Source organism: Eschrichtius robustus, chromosome 5 (genome assembly GCF_028021215.1).
Source record: "Eschrichtius robustus isolate mEscRob2 chromosome 5, mEscRob2.pri, whole genome shotgun sequence".
NCBI lineage: Eukaryota > Metazoa > Chordata > Mammalia > Artiodactyla > Eschrichtiidae > Eschrichtius > Eschrichtius robustus.
In genome coordinates this window covers 54,759,186-54,782,458 of record NC_090828.1, presented here as the reverse complement: position 1 = coordinate 54,782,458, position 23,273 = coordinate 54,759,186, and the positions used below count along the sequence as shown (strand labels likewise).

General features: G+C 38.4%; 1 protein-coding gene across 1 annotated transcript in view; it reads right to left on the bottom strand.

Moving 5' to 3' along the window:
- The window catches only part of CCDC141 (coiled-coil domain containing 141), a 205,383-nt gene that overhangs the window by 120,714 nt on the left and 61,396 nt on the right, over nucleotides 1-23,273 (bottom strand). The window contains exons 7-8 of the mRNA XM_068543883.1: nucleotides 20,451-20,704; nucleotides 4,434-4,550 (exon numbers count right to left, since the gene is read on the bottom strand). Of these exons, the coding sequence (XP_068399984.1) occupies nucleotides 4,434-4,550; nucleotides 20,451-20,704 (371 nt within the window). The remainder of the gene's footprint in view (nucleotides 1-4,433; nucleotides 4,551-20,450; nucleotides 20,705-23,273) is intronic.

The window sequence follows — 23,273 nt, the reverse complement described above, 5'->3', positions numbered from 1 at the left end:
CGGAGTCCAATCAGTGGGAGGTTCTCCAAGGGGTCCCCCTCCTTTGTGTATATCTGGGGTAGAGGGGCAAACCAGAAATGGTGGAGCCCTAATTCTAACAACAGAAGCACTCAGGGGCATCTCCCCGCACCTTGACCCCAATTCACCCAGAAAAGGACAAGTTAGAGGACTGGCTTTCACACCTCCCATGCCTTACCAAGTGAAGTTGCTGGTATCCAAGGGAATATTAACTTACAGGGAAAAATAACATCTGATGAGCACAAGCAACACACCGAAATACCTAAGTCAGAGGACACAGAATTAATGCACCGGACAGACCAACAATTTAATATATGAATAAAGCACACCTTAGGATATAAAGAAGGACGTTAGACAGATGAAGCAGGAAAAAAGTTATGAGGAATAATCAGTGTGAGGAATGGGGTATGAAAAACGTAAGAGCTGAAGTGAGGAACTCAGCAGAAGGGCTAAATAGAAGAGTCAGTGACTAGAAGCCCAGGTATTATAAGGGATAAAGAAATGGGAGGCCATTAACATTATGAAGGACAGAAGTAGGACATCAATATCCACATAATAGGACTTTCCAAAGCTATGCTGCATCTAGGAATTACCATAGTGAAGATCACAAACAGCTACTTAAGATCACAAACAGCTACTAGGTGCAACCAGTGTTGTGGGAAGAAACACAATGAAATCTATGCCTTCATATCATCTATGCAAATTGAAAACATGTAACTCTGTACATATTTTAAGAATGGGAATATGTCTAAAGACACATATCGAACCCATTAGAGTAGGTGCCTGTGAGAATGGGGATGTGAGGAAGATAGAGAATGAAGGGAGAAATAATAAAATAAGCCAAGAGAGTAGCCGACCCAGAGATCTAGGATGAATTAAAGAGTTTGTGTAACTCTACACTGAGGACCAAACATTTAAAAATAAATAAATAAAGATAATGGATGGCTAGGTAGGCAAAAGGAGGCTAAGTCACTATCTAAAGTCACTAGAGAATCACAGAAAGACACTAAAAGAATGTTTCTTTCTTCTGGAAAGAGGATTTAAAAAACAGACATGAATCAAACATCCTTTTTTTAATACCAGGCACTGTCCTAGGTGCTGGGAATACCAAGATGAGTAAGATACTATCTCCACGTTTAAGAAATGTTGCTATGGGCTTCCCTGGTGGCGCAGTGGTTGAGAATCTGCCTGCCAATGCAGGGGACACGGGTTCGAGCCCTGGTCTGGGAAGATCCCACATGCCGCGGAGCAACTAGGCCCGTGAGCCACAACTACTGAGCCTGCGCGTCTGGAGCCTGTGCTCCGCTACAAGAGAGGCCGCGATAATGAGAGGCCCGCGCACCGCAATGAAGAGTGGCCCCCGCTTGCCACAACTAGAGAAAGCCCTCACACAGAAGCGAAGACCCAGCACAGCCAAAAATAAATAGAATTGGTGTCTAAAAAAAAAGAAAGAAAGAAATGTTGCTATTTTCCCAATCTAGTCCTATCATTTCAGCCATCTCTGAAAAGGTGTTTTTCACACTCACATTGCTTTAAATTTAACAAGCATAACAGTTATTATCATCTAAATCCTGTCTCTTTTATGAGACTGAAACTTAAAGGGAGTTTTAAGGTCACTTAGGCCCACCTTCTGTGGCCTCAGAATTCTCTTCTATTTTCCAACCTGCAAAGTTTACTTCCCTGTAATGACCATGCACTGTTAGCATTTCTTCTCTAGGGAATGGCTGTGGATAAGTATGACCTCTGAGACAACTCCCGTTGGTCTCTTGTCTCTGGGTTGAACCTTGCTAGGACCTTTAACTCTCATCACAGACAAATTGGTCTGATCATTGTTTTCCCTTATTCTACCTTATTTAGGAATGATCGCCCTTGCCTAACCAACCACTCATACTCCATCCATCTGCTCAAACCCCACCCTTCTGGAAAGCCAACCTGGATCACCCCAGAACAGAGTGTCACTCCCTCTTCTGCATTTACACTGATGGGGTCTCTTTCAACCCATGTGACTCAGGGACCCCTGCTGCCTTGAATAACCAGTTATCTTGACATTGGACTATCTAGTGTCCCAAATTGATGACAATTGTCTTAAAAAACTTTTTTATCAATAAGTTATGTTTGAGCTTTCATCTCTAAATAGATATTCAATATTTGATAATCTCTAAAGATGCTATTGAGATTAGGGGGGTTCCAAAGGCCAGCCCATAGTTGAAGGAAGATCTTATATCATACAGAATGCTTCATGGGAAGTAATAAAACATGAACTCCCAGCAAAGCAAACATACAATTTTTTTTTTTTTAGAAAATAAATTTATTTGCAAGGATGCTATAGGAAAATAGGTTTCTCTGCCTCAGTTTCCAAAACCAATTCGGCCCCAAAACTACTTACTGAGTACATGGGGCAATACTCAGCTTCTGTATGAGATCTGTCACTGGTTCCTGAGTGGCTCAGGACCCTGAAAGGAAGTAGTCATCTTGTCTGAAATATAATGGTGTTTATCAGGAATCTATACCCTTTTCAAACAATATTTGCTTGGGTATTCATATGGCTTAGCTTATACATATAACCAAAATGTGTAACTCTGTCATATAAATTTATCCATGTAATGAAATATGCTGCAGTTAAAGGATATTAGTTTACATAGGAAAAATATTTATGATAAAGTTGTAAATAAAAAAAGCATGACTCTAATGCTATGTTTCTAGGGTTGTGTATGGAAAGACTAGAAGGGAGTGCACAAAAATACTAATAACGGTTATCTTAATAATGATTATCTTTGGGTTAAGAATTCACTTTTATTTTCCTTTTTCTTATAGTTATGAAATTTTCTATGATATACTTTATATAATAAAATATGTATTATTAAAAATTTATTTCTTAAACCACTTATGCGTACAACAACATAGGGATAATGATGGAAAGAATATCTATGTTTTTCTGTTTATACATATCATCAGAGCTACAAAGGTAAACTGTAAACTATGATATAAGCTAAACTGAGGTTATACATTAACAAATATTCTACTCAAAACTGTCCTCAGGGCTGTGAGAAACCATAATAAAGCCACAGTTACAGTAAATATAACCCCAAAGTATGTCCAAGCTATGTGAATATACCATTTTTATTTATATGTTTTAAGGAAGCAACCATCCTATGCAATTCAGGTCATCTCTTGTCCTTAGCATTTAGGAATTTTTATAGACTTTTCACTGATAAAACTTGAGTATCACACGCACAGAATAAAATGCTATATGACTTCAATGAAAAAAAACTAATTTCTCAAACAGATAAATCAAATGCTGAAAAATTTTAAATTAAAAAAATCATCAGCCGTAACAGTCTTTTGTAACCGAATCTTTATCAGTCAGGCAAATATTCAAACCATACACTTTGAGTACCTAAGTATCCTGTAGTGTTCAAAGAGAAGCAAAAACCAGCAAATGAAAACATCATGAGCCCTATGAGGAGACTTCAGTCTAGATAAACGCAACCTGCTGCCTCCCCTTCCCCCACCCCTCCAAATCCCAACCTCCCAAACATGTAAATATTTATTTGCTTTGTATTCCTTACGTTCAACTATTGTCTATTAGCGTTGGCCCACTGTTTTCCTGAGCTTCATGACCTAGCTGTACGTACAACTATCAACCACCCAAGATATTAACAACAGAAAGTCCTCTAAATCTTGAAACTGATTAAAGTATTCACTGTTCCCACTCAATCTACTAAAACCGGACTTTCATTTTTCTGCAGATAAAAATGGAGCACCTGTAAAGAACTTTGGAAAATACGTATAGACCCCACATGTACAAATGAGTCAATTTCCAAATAACAAGACACAAGGGCGAGAGGAGCACTGCTATGTGGCTGCTCCGCTCCTCCTGCTCTCAGCACTTTACGGTTCCATTGTGCACATCCACACACCTACAAGTTGTTGCCTGGCTGGTAGTTATTACTTTCTGCAAAAGTAAGGAATGTGAAGCAAGTTAAGGAACTAGGGAAATATAAATGGGAACAGCAAGCAAACTATACAAAGAGAGTTTTTCAGTACTCCACTAAATTACCTACAGAAGTGTATTCAAGAGAAGTCCATGCGGGCTTCCCTGGTGGCGCAGTGGCTGAGAATCTGCCTGCCAATGCAGGGGACACGGGTTCGAGCCCTGGTCTGGGAGAATCCCACATGCCGCGGAGCAACTGGGCCCGTGAGCCACAACTACTGAGCCTGCGCATCTGGAGCCTGTGCTCCGCAACAAGAGAGGCCACGATAGTGAGAGGCCCGCGCACCGTGATGAAGAGTGGCCCCCACTTGCCGCAACTAGAGGAAGCCCTCGCACAGAAACGAAGACCCAACACAACCAAAAAACAAAAAAAAAGAGAAGTCCATGCAGTTTTCAATTATTTTTTTAATGTGTCTCTTACCTTTGCTTTTATTATCAGTTCCTCGTGCTTACGAATTAGCTCCTCATTGTCTGAAAGTGATGAACCTAGACTTTGTTCCTGTAAATTTCTTATGGTTTTCTGAAACCAACAAGTAACCTAGGTAAGAAGCAACAAAGACAGGTCAAATTTCAAATGATTAGAATAAATGAGTAAAAATCCAGAAATCCTTCCCTAAGCTTTCAAAACTTAAGCTACTTCAATTTCTTTTTATATAAACTCATGTGTTAAGTTAATATAATCAGGTTTTTTTTCTTCATTTCAATCTCTACATGGTTAAGAGAAAAAACAAAATAATACCCCAAAATCATGAGAATAATATATCATTTCATTGGATTACACAGCATGAAGAAAATAATTCAAAATCTCCTAGCGAAGAAGAACCAAAATAGATTCCCACACAGTCTATAAACCATGCATTCTTTTAGAATATAAGATTATGAATCTGAGTGTAGTTACATAGACTCACATGAAGATACTAAATAGCATATGTAGAATTATGTTTCTACTGTTAAAAGACAATGCAAAAATACTTATTTTGTAGCAATTGCTGAAAATCTGTATTCAGAAAAGGAAATGGAGAAGTTATTAAAATTCCATTGACATTATAAATGTCTAAGGGCATAACTCACATTCATTTAGACTTGATTTACAATACGTGCCTTACACAGTGTTAAAACAACAAATAACAAAAGACTTGAAAGAAGCTGTGCTTTTAAAAATGATGATGTAAGTTGATGTGAGACTGATAACATGTGGCCCCTGGATGCAGATTCCTTATCCCAATTAAAGGAAAGAGAGTTGGATTTTTACTCTCAAATCTTATACAGCATTATTCTCATGATCACATCATAGCTACCGATTCGTAAGAACCCCACTACATGCTAAACAGTTTGCTAGTTGGTTTTCGGGCATCATCTCTTTTTCTCTCAACAACTCTATAACAAGTATGATATTGACACTGTAGAGATGAGGAGAGGTTAAGCAGCTTATCCAGGGCCATACAGTAAGTGGCAGAGCCGGGATCTGTCCCCACACCTACATTACTCCAAAGTCCATGCTGTTTCCACTGTGCCCTGCTACCATCCTTGGGCAACTTAAAGTCTGTGGTCATCAGGGGAAATTACTTCACATCTGAAAAATGAATCCCGGCAGCCCACTTAAAGTGGTGGCACTGCCCAGGATACACACTAGGTCTTTCTCCAGCCTAGCTTGTCTTGTCTGCCACAGCCTCAGGATTTCTCTGAACTCTTATAACATGGAGAGACATGTGAAGCAGGTGGCCAAAGAGAAAGTTATGTTAGTCCTGAAGCTCCACACAACAAACATACATCACAGGGCTTCCCTGGAGGTGCAGTGGTTAAGAACCCGCCTGCCAATGCAGGGGACACGGGTTCGAGCCCTAGTCTGGGAATATCCCACATGCCGTGGAGCGACGAAGCCTGTGCACAACTACTGAGCCTGCGCTCTAGAGCCCGCAAGCCACAACTACCGAGCCCATGTGCTGCAACTACTGAAGTCTGCGCGACTAGAGCCCGTGCTCCGCAACAAGAGAAGCCACCGCGATGAGAAGCCCGCGCACCACAAAGAAGAGTAGCCCCCGCTCACCACAACTAGAGGAAGCCCGCACGCAGCAACTAAGACCCAACGCAGCCAAAAATAAATAAAATAAGATAAATAAATTTATTTTAAAAAAGACGGCAAACTTAATGGATAAATGTTAAAAAAATAAATAAACATACACCACACACACACACACACACACACACACACACACTACACACACTACACAGAAGTCAAGTTAGGGGTTATGGAGAAGAATACACTCCTTTACCATTACAGGGCTGATATCACAAAGCTGATTATGAGATCAAATGTCTATACCAACACTTAGCATTTTCCAGCATAGAATAGGCAGTAAAATAGGCAGGAACAGGGTTTCTCCAGCTTTCTGCTAATTGGAAATCTTTGTTGACCAGCATTTTAGGCTACTGTCAGTGCAAAGAAAAGAATAACGGTGACCCTGTAGCAGTTTTCATGTGAAGTACGCCTCATTCTCTTCAGAACATTTGGTGATCTGTGCACAATACACATATTAGCCGGTCCCCATATCTCAAGTACGGTGTTTATGTATTTACAAAGATTTGAGGATGGTTTGTCTTTCTGGTATCCCAATTAGGACTAAATGATATGTATTATGTGCATATCAAAACCCCCAGAGAGTATTTTATCAAGAGCTATAAAATTTGTACATTATTAAATTTTTATTAAAATTTCTCACAAAAGATGCAGTAGGCCTATATAAAAACACAACTAGAGGAATGATTTAAGGGTTTCATCAAAGAAAAATGGATCCTGAATATAACTAACTTTCAGAGATCCTTTATTTTATTAAGTACTGGGAGTGAGCTTTATTTATTTTTAGCTAAAGTGGTAGGAACTCAAAAATCTCAAGAATGCTTTAATAGGGAAAGTTAATATAGAATCTGAGTGAAGAAAACATGGATACAAACAGGTGTTCACTAATCTCTAAAAACAGGTGAGAAGTCTGAACCCTCAGATAATCTTATTAAATTCTGTGAGTCAAAGACTTGTCATCTAACATATGCCAGCAGTGATGAAAGCTGGGAAGGAGCAAGATGTTTTGATTTTTTAAAGGTATTTACTGACCTCATCCCCTAGATTTGTCAAATACTATTTCAGCTCCCCCCAAAGGGATACTATTCCCTTGGGCATGGCAATACTAAATATTACCTATAAGAGAATGTAAGATCTATGGTGGTATTCCATATATCCTGATCACATACCTGCCTGATAAAGCATACTGACTCTCTAGATCTACACATTTTTACTACCAAGTGCACCCTGGGAAGAAACATAAAAACAGGTTGGCATAACACTCAGAAGAAAATGGTTCATCGTCAGGGTGTTACATCTCATCATGAGGCAGTCACATACATGAGCAGCCTCTTAGATCAGATTTACTTTGTGTGCTGGGAGATGCACGCAGAATAGACTCTCAGAGTCCATCTGATGTAAAAGCAAGACACCCTAAATAACCGACAGCATGTCAACCATAATGTAAATCAGTCATTGCATCCCGTGAGTAGCTATTGCAGACAGCTGCACAGATATTCCAAGAGCACTTTTTATAAGCGTTTAAATTATATCAGCTGCTGTTCAAAGGCCTCAGTGATAAGTACAGTAAATGATGCATCAGGACATTCTATTCTATAGAACATGGTCCCTGCAAAAGGATAGAAACATGAGCCAAGGGTTGGGGGCATGTGGAAAGAAAGGAAGAACAAAACGCATTCAGAGTATGCACTGGAAATTAGTTCTGGGCAATGATGGATTAAAAGGGAAAATGAGAATTTTTTTTTTTTTTTTTTGTAAATTGTCAGATTAGATGGGCTCTTTGGGAATCATTACTTCTTCTGGCATTTTTTTTTAAATTTTATTTATTTATTTATTTATGGCTGTGTTGGGTCTTCATCTCTGTGCGAGGGCTCTCTCCAGTTGTGGCAAGCAGGGGCCACTCTTCATCGCAGTGCATGGGCCTCTCACTATCGCGGCCTCTCTTGTTGCGGAGCACAGGCTCCAGACGCGCAGGCTCAGTAACTGTGGCTCACGGGCCCACTTGCTTCGCGGCATGTGGGATCTTCCCAGACCAGGGCTCGAACCTGTGTCCCGTGCATTGGCAGGCAGACTCTCAACCACTGAGCCACCAAGGAAGCCCAATGAGAATATTTTTACTTTCTCTTCCCAGTTCCTACCTTTCAGATTGATCTAAGTGATATGTTTGTGGCCATCCCACCTGTATGACATGACATTCTAAGTACTCAGTACTCAGAGGAGGTAGAACTAAGGTAGAGAAGGAGTGGGGTAGATCTTTTTTTGCGGAGGTGAGGTGGGGATCGGAGGGGAAACACTTACTAGAGGTTGAAGGGAGCCAGAGAGAAAGGGAAGGGAAATCAACAAAGACGCAAAGAAGGAGCAATCAGGGATGTTCACTGAAAACCAAGAGCTGCCTTGGAAGTTAAAGAGAGATGCCAGGAAGACTCAGTCAAATGGTGTAGATCTGCTTTGTCCTATACTGTAGCTACTAACCACATATGGCTACTGAGTACTTGGAATGTGACAAATCCAAATTGAGATGTGTTCTAAGTATAAAATAGCTGATTTCATAGACTTAGTATAAAAAATAATGAAAATATCTTGTTGATTGTTAATATTGATTAAATGTTGACATGCTATTTTAGATATGTTGGATTAAACAAAATATATTATTGCTTTTTTTTAATGTGACTTTTTTCTCTTTAAATTTTTTTTCACTTTTTTAATGTGGCTACTAGAAATTTAAAATCACATTTATGGCTTGTATTATATATTTTATTGGATGGTTCTGTAATTCAAGGATATTCAGATTATCCTTATTTGTTAAATGTAGATCTAAGGACTGAGTATTAATTAAGGGTAATTTAAAATAGCAGAGTCAAGAGAACGGTGGGATGAGATTATGGTTGGTAAACATGAATAGACCACTGAGTGGTGGTGAGGAAGTAGAACTAATGACTCTTTCAAAGAAGTTTATTGGATAAGGAAAGGGGGGATCGGTTGACAGCTTCGAGGAAAGCAGAGGTAACAGAGGGGTTCTTTCCAACTTTTTCATTTGATTAGATGAGACGTAAGCATTTTTTGTAGGTGCAGGGTACTGAAGATGCATTAAGGAAAGTTGAGGCAGGAATGTATTGATACCAGAAAGAGTGGGAAGGTTGGAAGAGAGCACTACTGATCTTATCAGCTTTGGGCAAGAAAAGGCTAGTTTTTGCTTGTTGAATGATCCAGTCTCACCTGGACCCCTGCTGGGAGATAAGAATGAGGAAAGTAAGAGAAGTGAATAGGACCTTCCCAGAGCGGTGTCAGGTACTATAGGCAGGTCTCAGGTTACCTCACCCAATCCTTATACCTCCTATGATGGAGGCAGTTGCTTTTTCAACAAATAAGGAAACTGAGCCCCTGTCAGGGTAAGCAATTCATCTAAGGTCACACAACCAACAAGAGGAAAGTCCTACAGGTTGAGGCAGAAATGCCATAGTCAGAATTCATGCTTCCTTGTCTAGTGTTTTTTCTTCTCATCATATCCATCTGTAGAACCAAAGGATTCCAGGGAAGAGGAATGTTTCTTATTAGGCTATGTTCACGAATGTTCTTAAGATAAAACTAAAATGCAACACTATAGTTACAGAATCTAATTCTAACATGGAAGTAAGCCCTGTGAATAATCACGGGGGCTCAGTGGACATACTGCATTAGAGAGGAGAACGGACGTGTGGGCCAGGTCTGCCAGAAGGAGTGCCTTAGAGGAAGAGGCTGGCTGCGGGCAGAGGAGACAGCAAGGACAAACTGAGAATTCCAGTTCCCAAACAGCACGTGCCAAAGACAGGACTAAAACACGGGGAACACGAGCAATAGAAAAATGCTTTCTGACAATCAAGGATAAACAACTCAGGTGGCAAGAAGGTGAATTTTTGCTGCAGCCCAAAGCTAGGCATCATACTGCCATAAACCATCACGGTCTCTTTTTCTGCAATTTGTTCTACAATCCAAGATCAGATCTTATTTTTTGATCTTTGTTTAAAACTATGCTGGGGAAGGTGAACTAGCAATAAGTAATTCAAATATCTTAACAGAAATGCTTAAGGGAAGATGAAAATCTCTCCAAATCACTTTCATTTTCTTTTCCATGTGCAGAACAGTTTTTGATGAATAAACAGTTACTATTAGAGACAAAAAAACTGATAAAGGAGGAAAAAGACATCAGTTATGTATCTTCTTTAACTCAAGATGTTTTGATAGTCTCTCTTCCAATTATCAAAGATGCACACATATACAAAGGTCTTTTCAATTATAGTTGATGGCCTCAGGTGACAGTTCTAATGTCTACTTTGATTTTGAAGGCATGTTAGTATTATAACAACCATTTTAGCTCCCGTAAGGTTTTGTTCTTTTTCTTTTTTACAGTAGGGAAACCACTTGTCATTATTTTGTATTAGGAAATCTGGTCAAATGTGCTCTGTATTTAACTAGGCAATAACCAGACTTCAAATATCCATTAGCTCCATTAGGTGATAATGCATATTAGGAGAAGAGGCATGGAAACGTGTCTCTGATGATTGTACTTGAGGGCTTGGGAGCAGAGAAAGAAAAAGAATTCCTGCCAAAAACGTGGCTTGGGATGTATTCTGGGACTGATCTAATTATTGGCTTGTTATTATTTGGACTTCATCTCAGAGACTCTAGGAGGACAAAGCTCACAATCTTCTTCTGTGGAACTTGAAAGCCCTCCATGATTAACTGAAGTCAACTGGAAGGTATTAGTATCTCCTCAACAAATGATCAGATCCCAGTATTCTCTATTGATGCGCAGTAGGAAAGCTAAAATATGTTGTTTGTCTTGAGGCAAAATTTTTGTTACTTTAACAGCTTCACAGATAATCTATCTCCCTGTCTAGAACCATAATTTTATGTATTTAATTATTCTACTTGTGCTAACAAATTTGTCTTCTGATTATTTTGACTTGTCTTAACATATCATTTCTCTTCTCACATCTATAATTCAAGAAAAATGGCACTAAGGACTTCTTCCCTTACCAAGATTGCCCTCAACTTTTGTTTGTGTTTAGGCAGTTTCTTAACCTCCAACTACTTAAACAGTCGAAACTATTTAGTCCAATGAATAAAATCAATACAGTAGTAGTCTCTGGACCTAAATTCTATTTCTAGCATTAACTCTGAGTCATTGGTAAGAATCCTACCAGCAGTGGAAGGAAGTCTTTTTTTCAAGAAAGGAAACAGAGACCCAACCGAGTGTCCTGGTGATGTGCATCTCTGCCTAAGATATCTAAGGCATGGTTTTCCCAGTATAACTTAGGGTTCCACCCTAAATTATCTGGAGCCATTCACTGTGTGTGTGTGGGTGTGGGTGTGTGTGTGTGTGTGTGTGTGTGTGTGTGCGTGTGTGATAGAGAGAAGGAGAGAGGGAGAGAGAGGAACATACAGGGCTACTTGGGAGTGAGACCAAAGTCACATTTTCATATTATCATCCCAGATCCTAGGTCATGCAGCCTAAGGGAGTTCATACTGAAGCTTTGGCCTAAACACCTAGTTGTCAGAAAAAACGAGAGCCAGAAACTATCATATTGACAGGATAAATAACTGTTACATTTTAAAGGATGTTTTAATCCTTTTAAAGTGTGCCATTTAGTTTGTTTGCTTATGAGTTGCCCTATAAAAAGCATTAAAATTAATTGGGCCTCTTTGCTTGTCTTTGGGAACCATGAAAATGAGGGTAGAGGAGAGAATGAGTCCCACTCCCTGCCCAGTATGGGGTGGCAGTGGTGTTGAGAAAAGGAAAGCCAACAATCTCCAGCACCAGAGGCAGGGAAGAAAAAGAGGTCAGGATGGTGGAAAGATACACAGGCAGCCCTGGGGCTTAGCAGACAGCTCAAGTAGCAGCTGCTAACTTTGTCACACAATGGAAGGTGCATACAATGGGAGCACTGAAGAGCCTTTTCCAGGGAGCACACACATCAAACAGCTTTGTCATCAGTCTTATCACTGCTGAGAAGGTAATTTAGTCACAGTGTGTGTCCCCCAACCCTCTTACCATCTTAAGTAACTGTGCCCAATTAAAATGTTGTGAAGCCATCAGTCCAATTGAATGGTATACTGAAGTGAAAAACTAAGCTTAATGAAAATGTAATCAATTACAATAGGTATAAATGAGCTAAAGAAATAGCTAAAGGGTGGAGAAAGGGAGAGGAAAATTGATTTTTAACTTAATCTTACAAATAAAGTTGACCTTTTGAATAAAGTAGGCTGGATACCAAGCCATGAAATGGCATTCATTCCCCCTCCACATAATTTTAGAAAGCTAAGATTATCTAGTGATTTAGAGAATTGGTATGGGATCTGGCTAATATGTAGGATTTTAATGTGCTGGTGATTATCCAGTAAAGCTCAGAAACTAACCATCGAAAGATGTAGAGATATGGTGAACATTTATTGAGCACTTACCATATGCCAAGCCATGCTCTAAGAATATTTACATATATAATCTTGTTTATTTTTATAACAAATTTATAAATAGATACTATTATTATTCCCATTTTACAGAAAAGGAAACTGAGGCACAGAGGCTGAGTAACTTGCCCAAAGTCATAAAGCAAGTAAATATAAAAGTTGGGATTGATATCCACACCATCTGTACCAGAGTCTTCTGTTACTACCTTTGACATGCAGTGTCATTGAAAGTAATGGTAGTAGCATGCATTCTAATTAGGAGGCGGTTCTATTGCTTTCAAAATCACATGTTTCTCCTACAAACACTTTAAGATACTTTGTATTTACCCTGGCATAACTTAGAGTGAATTCTAGAGACAGCCTATGTGCTAAAATGAAATTCTGTGATAAATTTTAATCTATGAGTGGTTGGAAAGTCATGTATATCTGTTACTGGATTGAACTATCAGATACCAGTATCCAATAATAAGATAATTCAACCCTTATTTAAGTCTTATGCCACCCAATGTTAAAAAGCTATATTCACGGGAAGGGGGGGGAAGATAAATTAGGGGTTTGGGATTAACATATACACAATACTATATATAAAACAGGTAAACAAGGACCTACTGTATAGCACAGGGAACTATACTCAATATCTTGTAATAACCTATAATGGAAAAGAAGCTGAAAAAGAATATATATATATATATATATAGAGAGAGAGAGAGAGAGAGATGGATATACACACATATATATAAGTGAATACCTTTGCTGTACACTTGAAACGAACAGAACATTGTAAATTAACTATACTTCAATTAGAAAATTAAAGCTAAATTCAAAGAAAGATAAAAAAAAACCTTGCTATGTTGTAGCCACTAAGCTAGGCACTTTTGTTACCTCATATTAATTTAAGCTGGTCAACCATTCAAGCTCTAAATCCTAGTCAGAAGGTAGCATCATACAAAGGAGAATATACATGCATGTGCACACAGCTGTGAGCACACACACACACAGACACACAGAGTTTTACAGTTGCCCAGCAGGTACAAGACTGATGCCCTGAGGCTGATATCACTGATATCATGATATCACTGATATCATTTAAATTGCCTATTAACAAAGAATATGATTACATATGGTTACATGATTATGATATACATGGTACTCAAATTATAAAAACTTCCAAATGTGAATTCTATTACCCATTTTTCCTCCCACAAAGATGGGTATCTTGTAAGCATATGTGATCTGGGTAGTAAAAATATGATCTGCCCTTATGTCTTATTTAATTCTCCTAGATGTCCTTGATACTGCCTTGTACAAAGAGACCATGAATAACCTAGTTTTAATTTATTTGTTTGTCTCACTTATTCCTGACTGGAGCAACTGAGAAAAATTACATTCATAAATCTTCTTGCCAAGATAATTAATTATGAACGAAATACTCCAAGCTGCTTCTGATTTTCATTAATGAAGCAGATTATCTGCAAAATAAGACGAGGCTGGAGTTGGGAAAAAAGGTCAGCTGCTCATCTTTAAATGTAAAACAAGTGCATTTTTTTACATCTGAAAACAATGATAAAGAGAGGACATGCTATGATTATGTTTTTCAGGCTATCACATCCCAATTAAGATAGAAAAGTATGTGGTCTTCATTTGCTTTTTTTTCTGCAATTGATATAAATCTTAAGTCGCCATCATTCTGGTCACCTAATTTCTTTTCCAAAGGAGAATTAGGTAAACTATTATAGTTCAAAAGCATTAGGCTATAAGCGTTTAGAAACAGAGAAGCACTAAATGCATCTTTTAAATGGCTCTTATGAGAGAAGATGCATTAGATATTCAGACATCCACATTATTATTCATTAGTAATCTTTGCTCTAATTCTCCGTTTAATTTTCCTTCTTTTTACATGGTTAAAATGATTGAAAAACCTGATATTTTATTAATGGAAGGTTTGACAGCTTCTATGTTCCCTTAAAAAACAGTACAGAACTGACAAAAATATCTTTACCCTCCAATGAAGCATGTGCCTCTGTGGTTCCACAATGTTCTAGGCTTATCAGGTAGATCTTCTGGGAACATGATAATCATAGAACTCAAATTACTAACAGAGTTACACTCAATTTGGTGTCCCTGCTGCTATTCTTCCCCATTGTATCATCAACAAAACTTTAAAATAGAACATTCAGGAAAAACTTGAAAACTTAGGTAAGTTAATTATGCTTGTACCTATCTGGATTTAAAAATATTTCCTTGCTCACATAATTACCAACACAGTAAACATTAATTATTGTTTCTAATATTGAGAAACTGAAGAGACTCTACTTCTTCATCAGTAAGATATTATTTAAATTGTGCTATATTCAAATAGTGACATACTACATGAAAATTATCTATGGTACTTTTGACATAAGACTATGTCTATGACGTGTTCAATTTGACATTAGGTAATAAGATAGTATGCATAGGTTAATTCCATTAGTTTTTGTTTGCTTGCTTTGTTTTTTCTTTAATAAATGTGTGTGTGCCTGTGACTATGCTCATGCTTGGATAAAGGTCTAAAGGTGGCAGCATGTCAAAGGCTAATCGCAATTATCTGTATGGATAGTAATCTCATCTACAGTTTTAACTCACTAATAAGTGAACATTATTAAGTCACAAGCAGAAAATAATACAACTATATTCTTGTTTTAAATCATTAATTGAGTGCCCATTGAACAGTATGGCTAAGATTATAAAAGTGACTTTTATTTGATCACACCTTGTGAATGCAAAATAAATAATGAAATTAGCCTTTAATGTAAGTCTTTATGTGAGCAAAGAAGGGTAGGACTGCGGGAGTATGTAATGGGTTGGGCCTTCACGGTTCTTTTCAGACATAATGACAAAAAATGTTAATACTAATATAGCAGTTTCCATGTGCCAGGTACAGTTCTAAGCACTTGACATATAATAGCTCATTTGATGATTCTAGTAACACTATGGTGTAGGTACTATTACATCACATTTTACAGAAAACAACCTCAGGGAGGTTAAATAATTGCTCAGTTACTCAGCTGGCAAATGGTGCAGTCAGGATTTGAACGCAGCAAACAATCTGGCCCCAGGATATGTGCTCTTACAAGCACACAGAAACAACAGTGACAGTGATTATTTACTCGAGCTGCTGTCACTGGTATTAGCAAAAGAAAGTGTAATATGGGGCGTTTTAAAATTAAGAGCCTTAAATTTTATATTTAAGGAAATGACTTATTTATTGACCAATTTTTAACATTTATTTATTTATTTGGTCTCATGATCTTTTTAAAATTTTTATTGAAATATATTTGATTTATAATGTTGTGTTAGTTTCAGATGTATAGCAGAGTGATTCAGTTATATATATATATATTCTTTTTTAGATTCTTTTCCATTACAGGTTATTATAAGATATGGAGTATAGTTCCCTGTTCTATACAGTAGGTCCTTGTTTATCTATTTTATTAGTAGTGTGTATATTTTAATACCAAACTCCTAATTTATCCCTCCTCCCCCACCTTTCCTTTTTGGTAACCGTTAAGTTTGTTTTCTGTCTGTGAGTCTATTTCTGTTTTGTAAATAAGTTCATTCGTATCAGTTTTTAGATTCCACATATAAGTGATACCATATGATATGTGTCTTTCTCTGTCTGACTTACTTCACTTAGCATGATAATCTCTAGGTCCATCCACGTTGCTGCAAATGGCATTATTTCATTCTTTTTAAGGCTGAGTAATATTCCATTATGTATATGTACCACATCTTCTTTATCCATTCATCTGTCGATGGACATTTAGATTGCTTCCATGTCTTGGCTACTGTAAATAGTGCTGCAATGAACACTGGGGTGCATGTATCTTTCTGAATCATAGTTTTCTCCTGATACAGGCCCAAGAATGGGATTGCTGGATCATATGGTATCTCTGTTTTTAGTTTTTTAAGGAACCTCTATACTGTTCTCCATAGTGGCTGCACCAATTTACATTCTTAGCAACAGTGTAGGAGGGTTCCTTTTCTCCACACCCTCTCCAGTATTTATTATTTATAGACTTTTTGATGATGGCCATTCTGACCGGTATGAGGTGATACCTCATTTGTAGTCTTGATTTGCATTTCTCTAATAATTAACGATGCTGAGCATCTTTTCATGTGCCTGTTGGCCATTTGTATGTCTTCTTTGGAGAAATGTCTATTTAGATCTTCTGCCCATTTTTTGATGGAGTTGTTTGTTTTTTTGATATCGAGCAGTATGAGCTGTTTGTATATTTCTGAAATTGACCAATTTTATTTAAAATAATATTTATCCTTAAGATTATTACTAAATTGATTTTGGTTCTAGACTATTAGGAGTAGAGTCTAAGTGAAAGCCTGGTTCTTTTAACCACAACTGTGCATCTTAAAGCCTTACTATACCTATGGCAGCCTCCAAAAACTAAACAGTATTAAGAAACTTAGACACGTATAACAACAGTAATGCTAAACCCAGGGGAAAGAATAGGAACTGAATGAGAAAGAATTCGTAAGTTGTAAGGTTTAACCAAGCAGAGGGAGGACAAGGAAACTAATATTTATTAAGCATCTTTTAAAATGGTAGGCATTGTACAACATGTTTTACACATGTTATTCCATTTAATCCTTAGAACAACTCTGTGAATTGTTATTATTTCCAATTTAAAGATGAGACTTATTAAAATAACAATGAGGTACCACTATGCACCTATCAGAGTGGCCAAAGTCCAAGACACTGATAACACCAAGTGCTGACAAGGATGTGGAGCAACAGAAACTCTCTTTCAAAAGTGGTACAGCCACTTTGGAAGGCCGTTTGGCTGTTTCTTATAAATATAATCTTAGCATATATCATCCAGCAATTGTGTTCCTTGGTATTTACCCAAATGAATTAAAAATTTATGTCCACACAAAAACTTGCACATGGATGCTTATAACAGCTTTATTCATAATTGCCAAAACTTGGAAGCAACCAAGACGTCCTTCAGTAGGTGACAGGATAAATAAACTGTGGTCCATCCAGACAATGGAATATTATTCAGCACTAAAAATAAACGGTTATCAAGCCATGAAAAAACATGGAGGAATCTTAAATGCATATTAATAAGCAAAAGAAGACCATCTGAAAAGGTTACATACTGTACAATTTCAGTTATATGACATTCTGGAAAAGGCAAAACTATGGAAACAGTAAAAAGATCAGTTGTTGCCAAGAATTAGGCAGGGAGGGATGAAAAGGAGGAGAACAGAGGATACGTAGGGCAGTAGAATTATTCTGTATACTGCAATGGTGGATGCATGTCATTACACATTTTTTCAAACCTATAGAATGTACTGCACCAAGAGTGAACCCTAGTGTAAACTATGGATTTGGGGTGATAATGATGTGTCAATGCAGGTTCATCAATTGTAACAAATGTCCCACTCTGATGGGGGATGCTGATAATGGGGGAGGCTGTGCACGTGTGGGAACAGAGGGTACCATGTACTTTCCACTCAATTTCTCCGTGAATCTAAAACTGCTCTAAAAAATAAATTCTATTTAAAAAAGCACTCCCTCAAAAGAAGAGCACACACTTCCACCAAAACATGAGACCCCGTAAGTTAGAAAACTCACCAAGTCAAAAACCTTCTGTAATACCTTACTTTAGTTATTATCAAATCATCTTTCTGATTCTAGGGTTGGCAAGGTATCTAGATCTCCCTCAAGCATATGACTGGATTAGATAGTTCATTTTGAATCTTCATGTGATTTTTTTTTTTTTACTGCAGAGGATAAGTGGATGAGTATTGCCACAGTCTTGAAGCAGAATGGCAAAATTACTACCTTAAAACTAAATAAATAAAACTTACTGTAGCTGCTTTTTCAATCTTGGGAAATTGGCCTGTGTTTGGGAAGCCTCTTTGCAGATACAATGTCTCTGGATAAGAGAGGTCGTGGTTTAAAAGGGATAAACTACTCTGTATGATGAAGTAAGAGGAGTTTTTAGTGTATTCTTGGAAGCACTAGAGGCAGGGGTTGGGGGTTATGAATTCAATAGAAAGAAATAAGAGGAAGGTTCTTTTTAAGGGGACAGCAGCTCTGGGAACATGGTGTCAGGTCAGGATTAGGGGAGAGAGAAAAGGACGAAGAGAGAGAAAGAAAGAGAGGGAGAGAGTGCCATATGATACGGAGGACAAGGCACTTTGGAAATAGTTGTCTGATAAACAACTTTAAGTTTATTCTTGTCCTGAGCATTAGTTCTCCTTTGTTATGCCAGAATCATCAGTTAAAGACTATTGCATTGGATAATAGTATTCTGGGTAATGAGCATATGAAGGTGGGGTGGGGGAAGAACTAAATTGGGGAGGCGCTATGGCTTGGCAGGCAAAGCACAGAAGAAGCAGGACAGTGAATGGTAGCAGTCAAGACAAAAGGGCTGAAGGTGGAGGTGGGTTGGAAAGTATATAGTGACTTAAAGGAGGAGATGACAAAATGCAAGCCGACTGTATGTCTGGAGGTGTCTGCATTTGGGTGTCTGCTCTATGTCACCTCCTCAGAGAGGCCTTCTGTGATTCCTTCTCTGATTAAAAGTAGACCAACACAAGTCAAAATTACTGCCCTAGTTGACCTTCTTTATGGCACTTGTCATTGTTCATTTGTTTATCATAGGCCTTTCTCATCACACTAGAACAGTGGTTCACAACTGGGGGTAATTTTGGCCCCCAGGGGACAGTCAGCAATGTCTGGAGACCTTTTTTGGTTGTCACAACTAGAGTATATTCTACTGGCATCTGGTGGGTAGAGGCCCTGAATGTTGCTCAACACCCTAGAGTGCCCAGGACAGCCTCCCCAAAGGAATTACCTAGCACTGGCGATCAATAGAGCTGAGGATGAGAAAATGCACTAGAAGGAAAATTCCTGGAGAAAAGGACTTTATCTTGTGTGTTATGTATCCCTAGTACTTATAATAGGATCTGGGTACATAGCAGGTACTCAATAAGTATAAGTTGAAAGGTTAATCATTTAAATCCTCATTTTTCCAGCTTGAAAGAACCAGTTTCTCCTGCACTCATATTTGCTACCAGCTGTATGTCGATCTCTCCAGTTCGGATCAGAGCAATAATATAAAATATATGAAGAGACCCCTTTCCTATGCATCCAGACCAGATGTCCTTCCACCTCATTTCTCTCTGAAAATTCCCTCCAGTTAATCTGTACAGATTAAAGCATGGGCTTGGGCCAGTTATAAATATAGCCATAAATATCCTACCTATTTGAGTTGGGGGTTTGCAAAGAGAGTTCTATCCACTCTTACTCTCAAGTGATTGGGACACAAGGAACGCATAGCAAGCACATTGACAACTGACCAGAGCTGGGCCTGCAGTCTGAGTAATGAGCTCTAACAAGCCTGCAAACTCATCAACCTCCCACCCCAAAGCCCTCTAACCACTGAGCATCCAGACATAGGCCAAGGTCATATTTCTTCATTGGTGCCAGGCTACTCTTCTAAGAACATTATCTCTATTTCGGGCTGACAGACTTTTTCACTGGCATTAGCAGCATCATGCCTCCCCAACATTCAAGAAAACTGCAATGAACTTTTCAGAATTTCAAAGAAATGTAACTAAAGGTAGTGACCTGGACAGAAGCACGAAAGAGAATCCAACAATAGAACCTAGTCATTTTCAAAACTGCTAGCGGGTATTCTCCCATTTAAAAAATCAATATTATAATGAGAAGAAATAAAATCTTTGTTTTTATATTACTTGCTTAGGAAAACAACTTGGTAGTCTGAATCAAAGACCAAAAGATTTGACCATGATGACTGAAAAGCTGCCCCAGGAAATGGCTCATCCACATAACAAGCAAACTTCATTAGACAAGGTCAGGACACCATCAGTGCCCCTTTGGGTTACCTGACTTTCTTGTTGGTCCCACTGACATATCTGCAGAACCTGACTCAATTCCTGCTGCTGTTGCTTCAGGTACTTGTCTAATTGCCGTCTCCTGTCTTGGAGAAGTTCAAGAAGACTGTCAATCTTCAGGCAGCTGTTTTGAGCTCCCTGAATCATCTCGGGATTCACATTAGGTCCATCACACTTGATTTTTTCTATGAAGTCTGTGAGTTGTTGACTTTTGTTTAAAAGGGCTAGAGATCGTTCTAAGAGTTCTAGAAGAAAATTAGAAGAAAGAATACTGATATGAGCAAGTTTTTATATAGTAATATTTGGACTCATCATATAATTTAAAATATATGTAACCTTCTATTAAAAATAAGGAATTCAAATGTGTAAACATAAAATGCCTCCAATACAACTGGTCAAATACCTTGGCCTAACAACTGCTACGGTGCTAACTGCCAAATGGTAGGATGCTGAAGTTCAGTGATGGCATAAATCAGTACAGGGGAGTGGAAAGACTGTGAGATTTGGGCACTGGTTCAGTTGGTTTTTAGTGGTGATATGCTGGTTAAGGTGCCTACTCTCCTTGTAGCGCTCTGTATCTTGAGGTGATTGGACTAAATCTGAGGTTTAAAGGCTAATGCCTGCAGTAACCAAACAAAAGCTCAGTGAATATGTGGGCCAGGTACCCAGACGTCAGGGACTATGGCAAAGTGGAAAATACATGCCCAGTCTCACAGGATCTGCTGTCACCCAGTGCTGACCAACTGTGGACATGAGGGAATACAGGGTCAGTGTTGATAGGGCTTCCAATTTCTAAAGAATTATAAACACGGATTTTTATGTGAAAGCTTCTGATTTTTAAATGTTTTGTAATTGGTATTTTTTAAATTAAAAAATACTGAAGGATCAACAAAACATGGCTCTCTGGCAAATGGGCCACCGGTTTGCGCTCTCTGGAGTAGACAGCATTATCGGTGTGGGCAACATCTGGTAGAAACGGGAGCTTAAGCCTGAAAACTGAAGGACTATCAAGGGAGAGAGTATAGACGGGGGAGTTGAGAGTAGCACTTTGAGGATCCCCAACCTCACTTGGGGATCCACTGGAAGAGCCCTTGGGAAACTATCCATTCCCCATAAGCCAGAAAACGTCATCTGTTTCCTGGATTTGTGCAGTCACCTCTTAATTGCATCTCCTCTCCAATCCATTTCATCCATTCTCCATATATTAGAAAGATCATTTCTAAACACTCTCTCTCTCTCACACACACACCCCAATGGCTTCCCAGTGTTTTAGAATTAAGGACACACCCCTTAACATGATTTCATTTCTGGCATGGTCTGGTCCCTATTTTCCCTTTCAGATTGTCTCAATCTCTTTACCTCCATCCATATCTTCTTTAAATACCTCACACATGGTATACTCCTTGTTGCCCCAGAACTTTTTACTACGTTCTCTGCCAGGGATACCATTCTCCTCAACACATTCCTTCTCCACCTTTATTCTACTCATACTTCAGGTCTTAGTCAATTGTCAATTCCTCAAAGGACAAAGCAGACTGGACCAAATCCTCCTATTAAGTGTTCTCATAGCACGATGTTCCTCTCATTCACAGCTGTTATCACAGCTATAGTTCTACATTTATGCATTGGGCTAGCTGACTAAAATCTGTCTTTGCCACTAGGCCAATGCAAATATGAGGACAGGGACGGTGACAGTATCCTCAGCGTTAGCATAGTGACTGGCACAGGGGAGGTATTCGATAATTTTGTATATGCTAGAATGAAATCAAATGTATTAAAAGAGGGGGAAGAATTAGAGCTATAGGTGCTAGAGATCAGCAGTTTGCCAGAGATGTAAAAAAAGAGATGTTGGGAAGACTTGGGGTTTTGTGACAGGTAAGTGATAGAAACAGAAGCCAAGTTACCAAGTTGAGAAGTGGGAAGGCAGTGATGAAGTGCAATCAACAGGAAAGGACAATCTTTGAGACATTTGTTGTTAGAAGAAAAAAAAAGGATAGACTATCAGCAGGGTTGAATACACTGCTTTTTATTTTTAGATGGGAGAATTATGAAGAATACCCAGAAAATAAGTATGTCACACTATTAGAAATGGACTTATCAGTGCTAAAAGACATGCATTCTGGTTAGTAGCTCAGTGTTCTTCCCACTGCGCTGTGGCACTCTCTAGCATTCTAGCATCTGACAGTTAAACAACACAGCAATGACTGTGGTATTTGGGTCAATTGTCTCTTTTAACTGACACCTTTTTTTGAGAGATGAAGAGAGACTGAGATAAGGGAAGATGCTGTCAAGAGATATTTTGAGATAAAAAGGAAAGAATTTCAAACAGTTCATGCCATATGACCTAGATCTGTCCAATAAAGTATTAGATGGTGCTATCTGCTCAGAGTAAGAAAGGTGTGATTAGGTGCACTGGGCAATTTGATTGAGGATTAATAATACAAAAAAACAAACAACAAAAACAACCATATTCTTGGAAGCAGGACAGGGAATGGGATAAGTCAAGCAGAAGAAGAAAAGTCAGGGAGAGCATTCAAATTAAAGTAAATCTCTTAAAAGGAGAAGTGGAAACAAACATGAACAAGATGAGAGGGACAGAGGCAGAAAAAAACCTATCTGTCTAGAAAAAATTCTTATGTGGAAGGGAAAGAAATAACTTGAAAATGAGGTGAAAACAAGTTATGGAAGTCCTTGGCTATCAAACTGAAGAGTTTTGATTTGTAGAGTCTTAATGTAATCATCAGTATAACTGATTCTCCATATGTAGGTATACATATTTCCTTTACATTCAAGAATGTGTTATGATATTGTGGA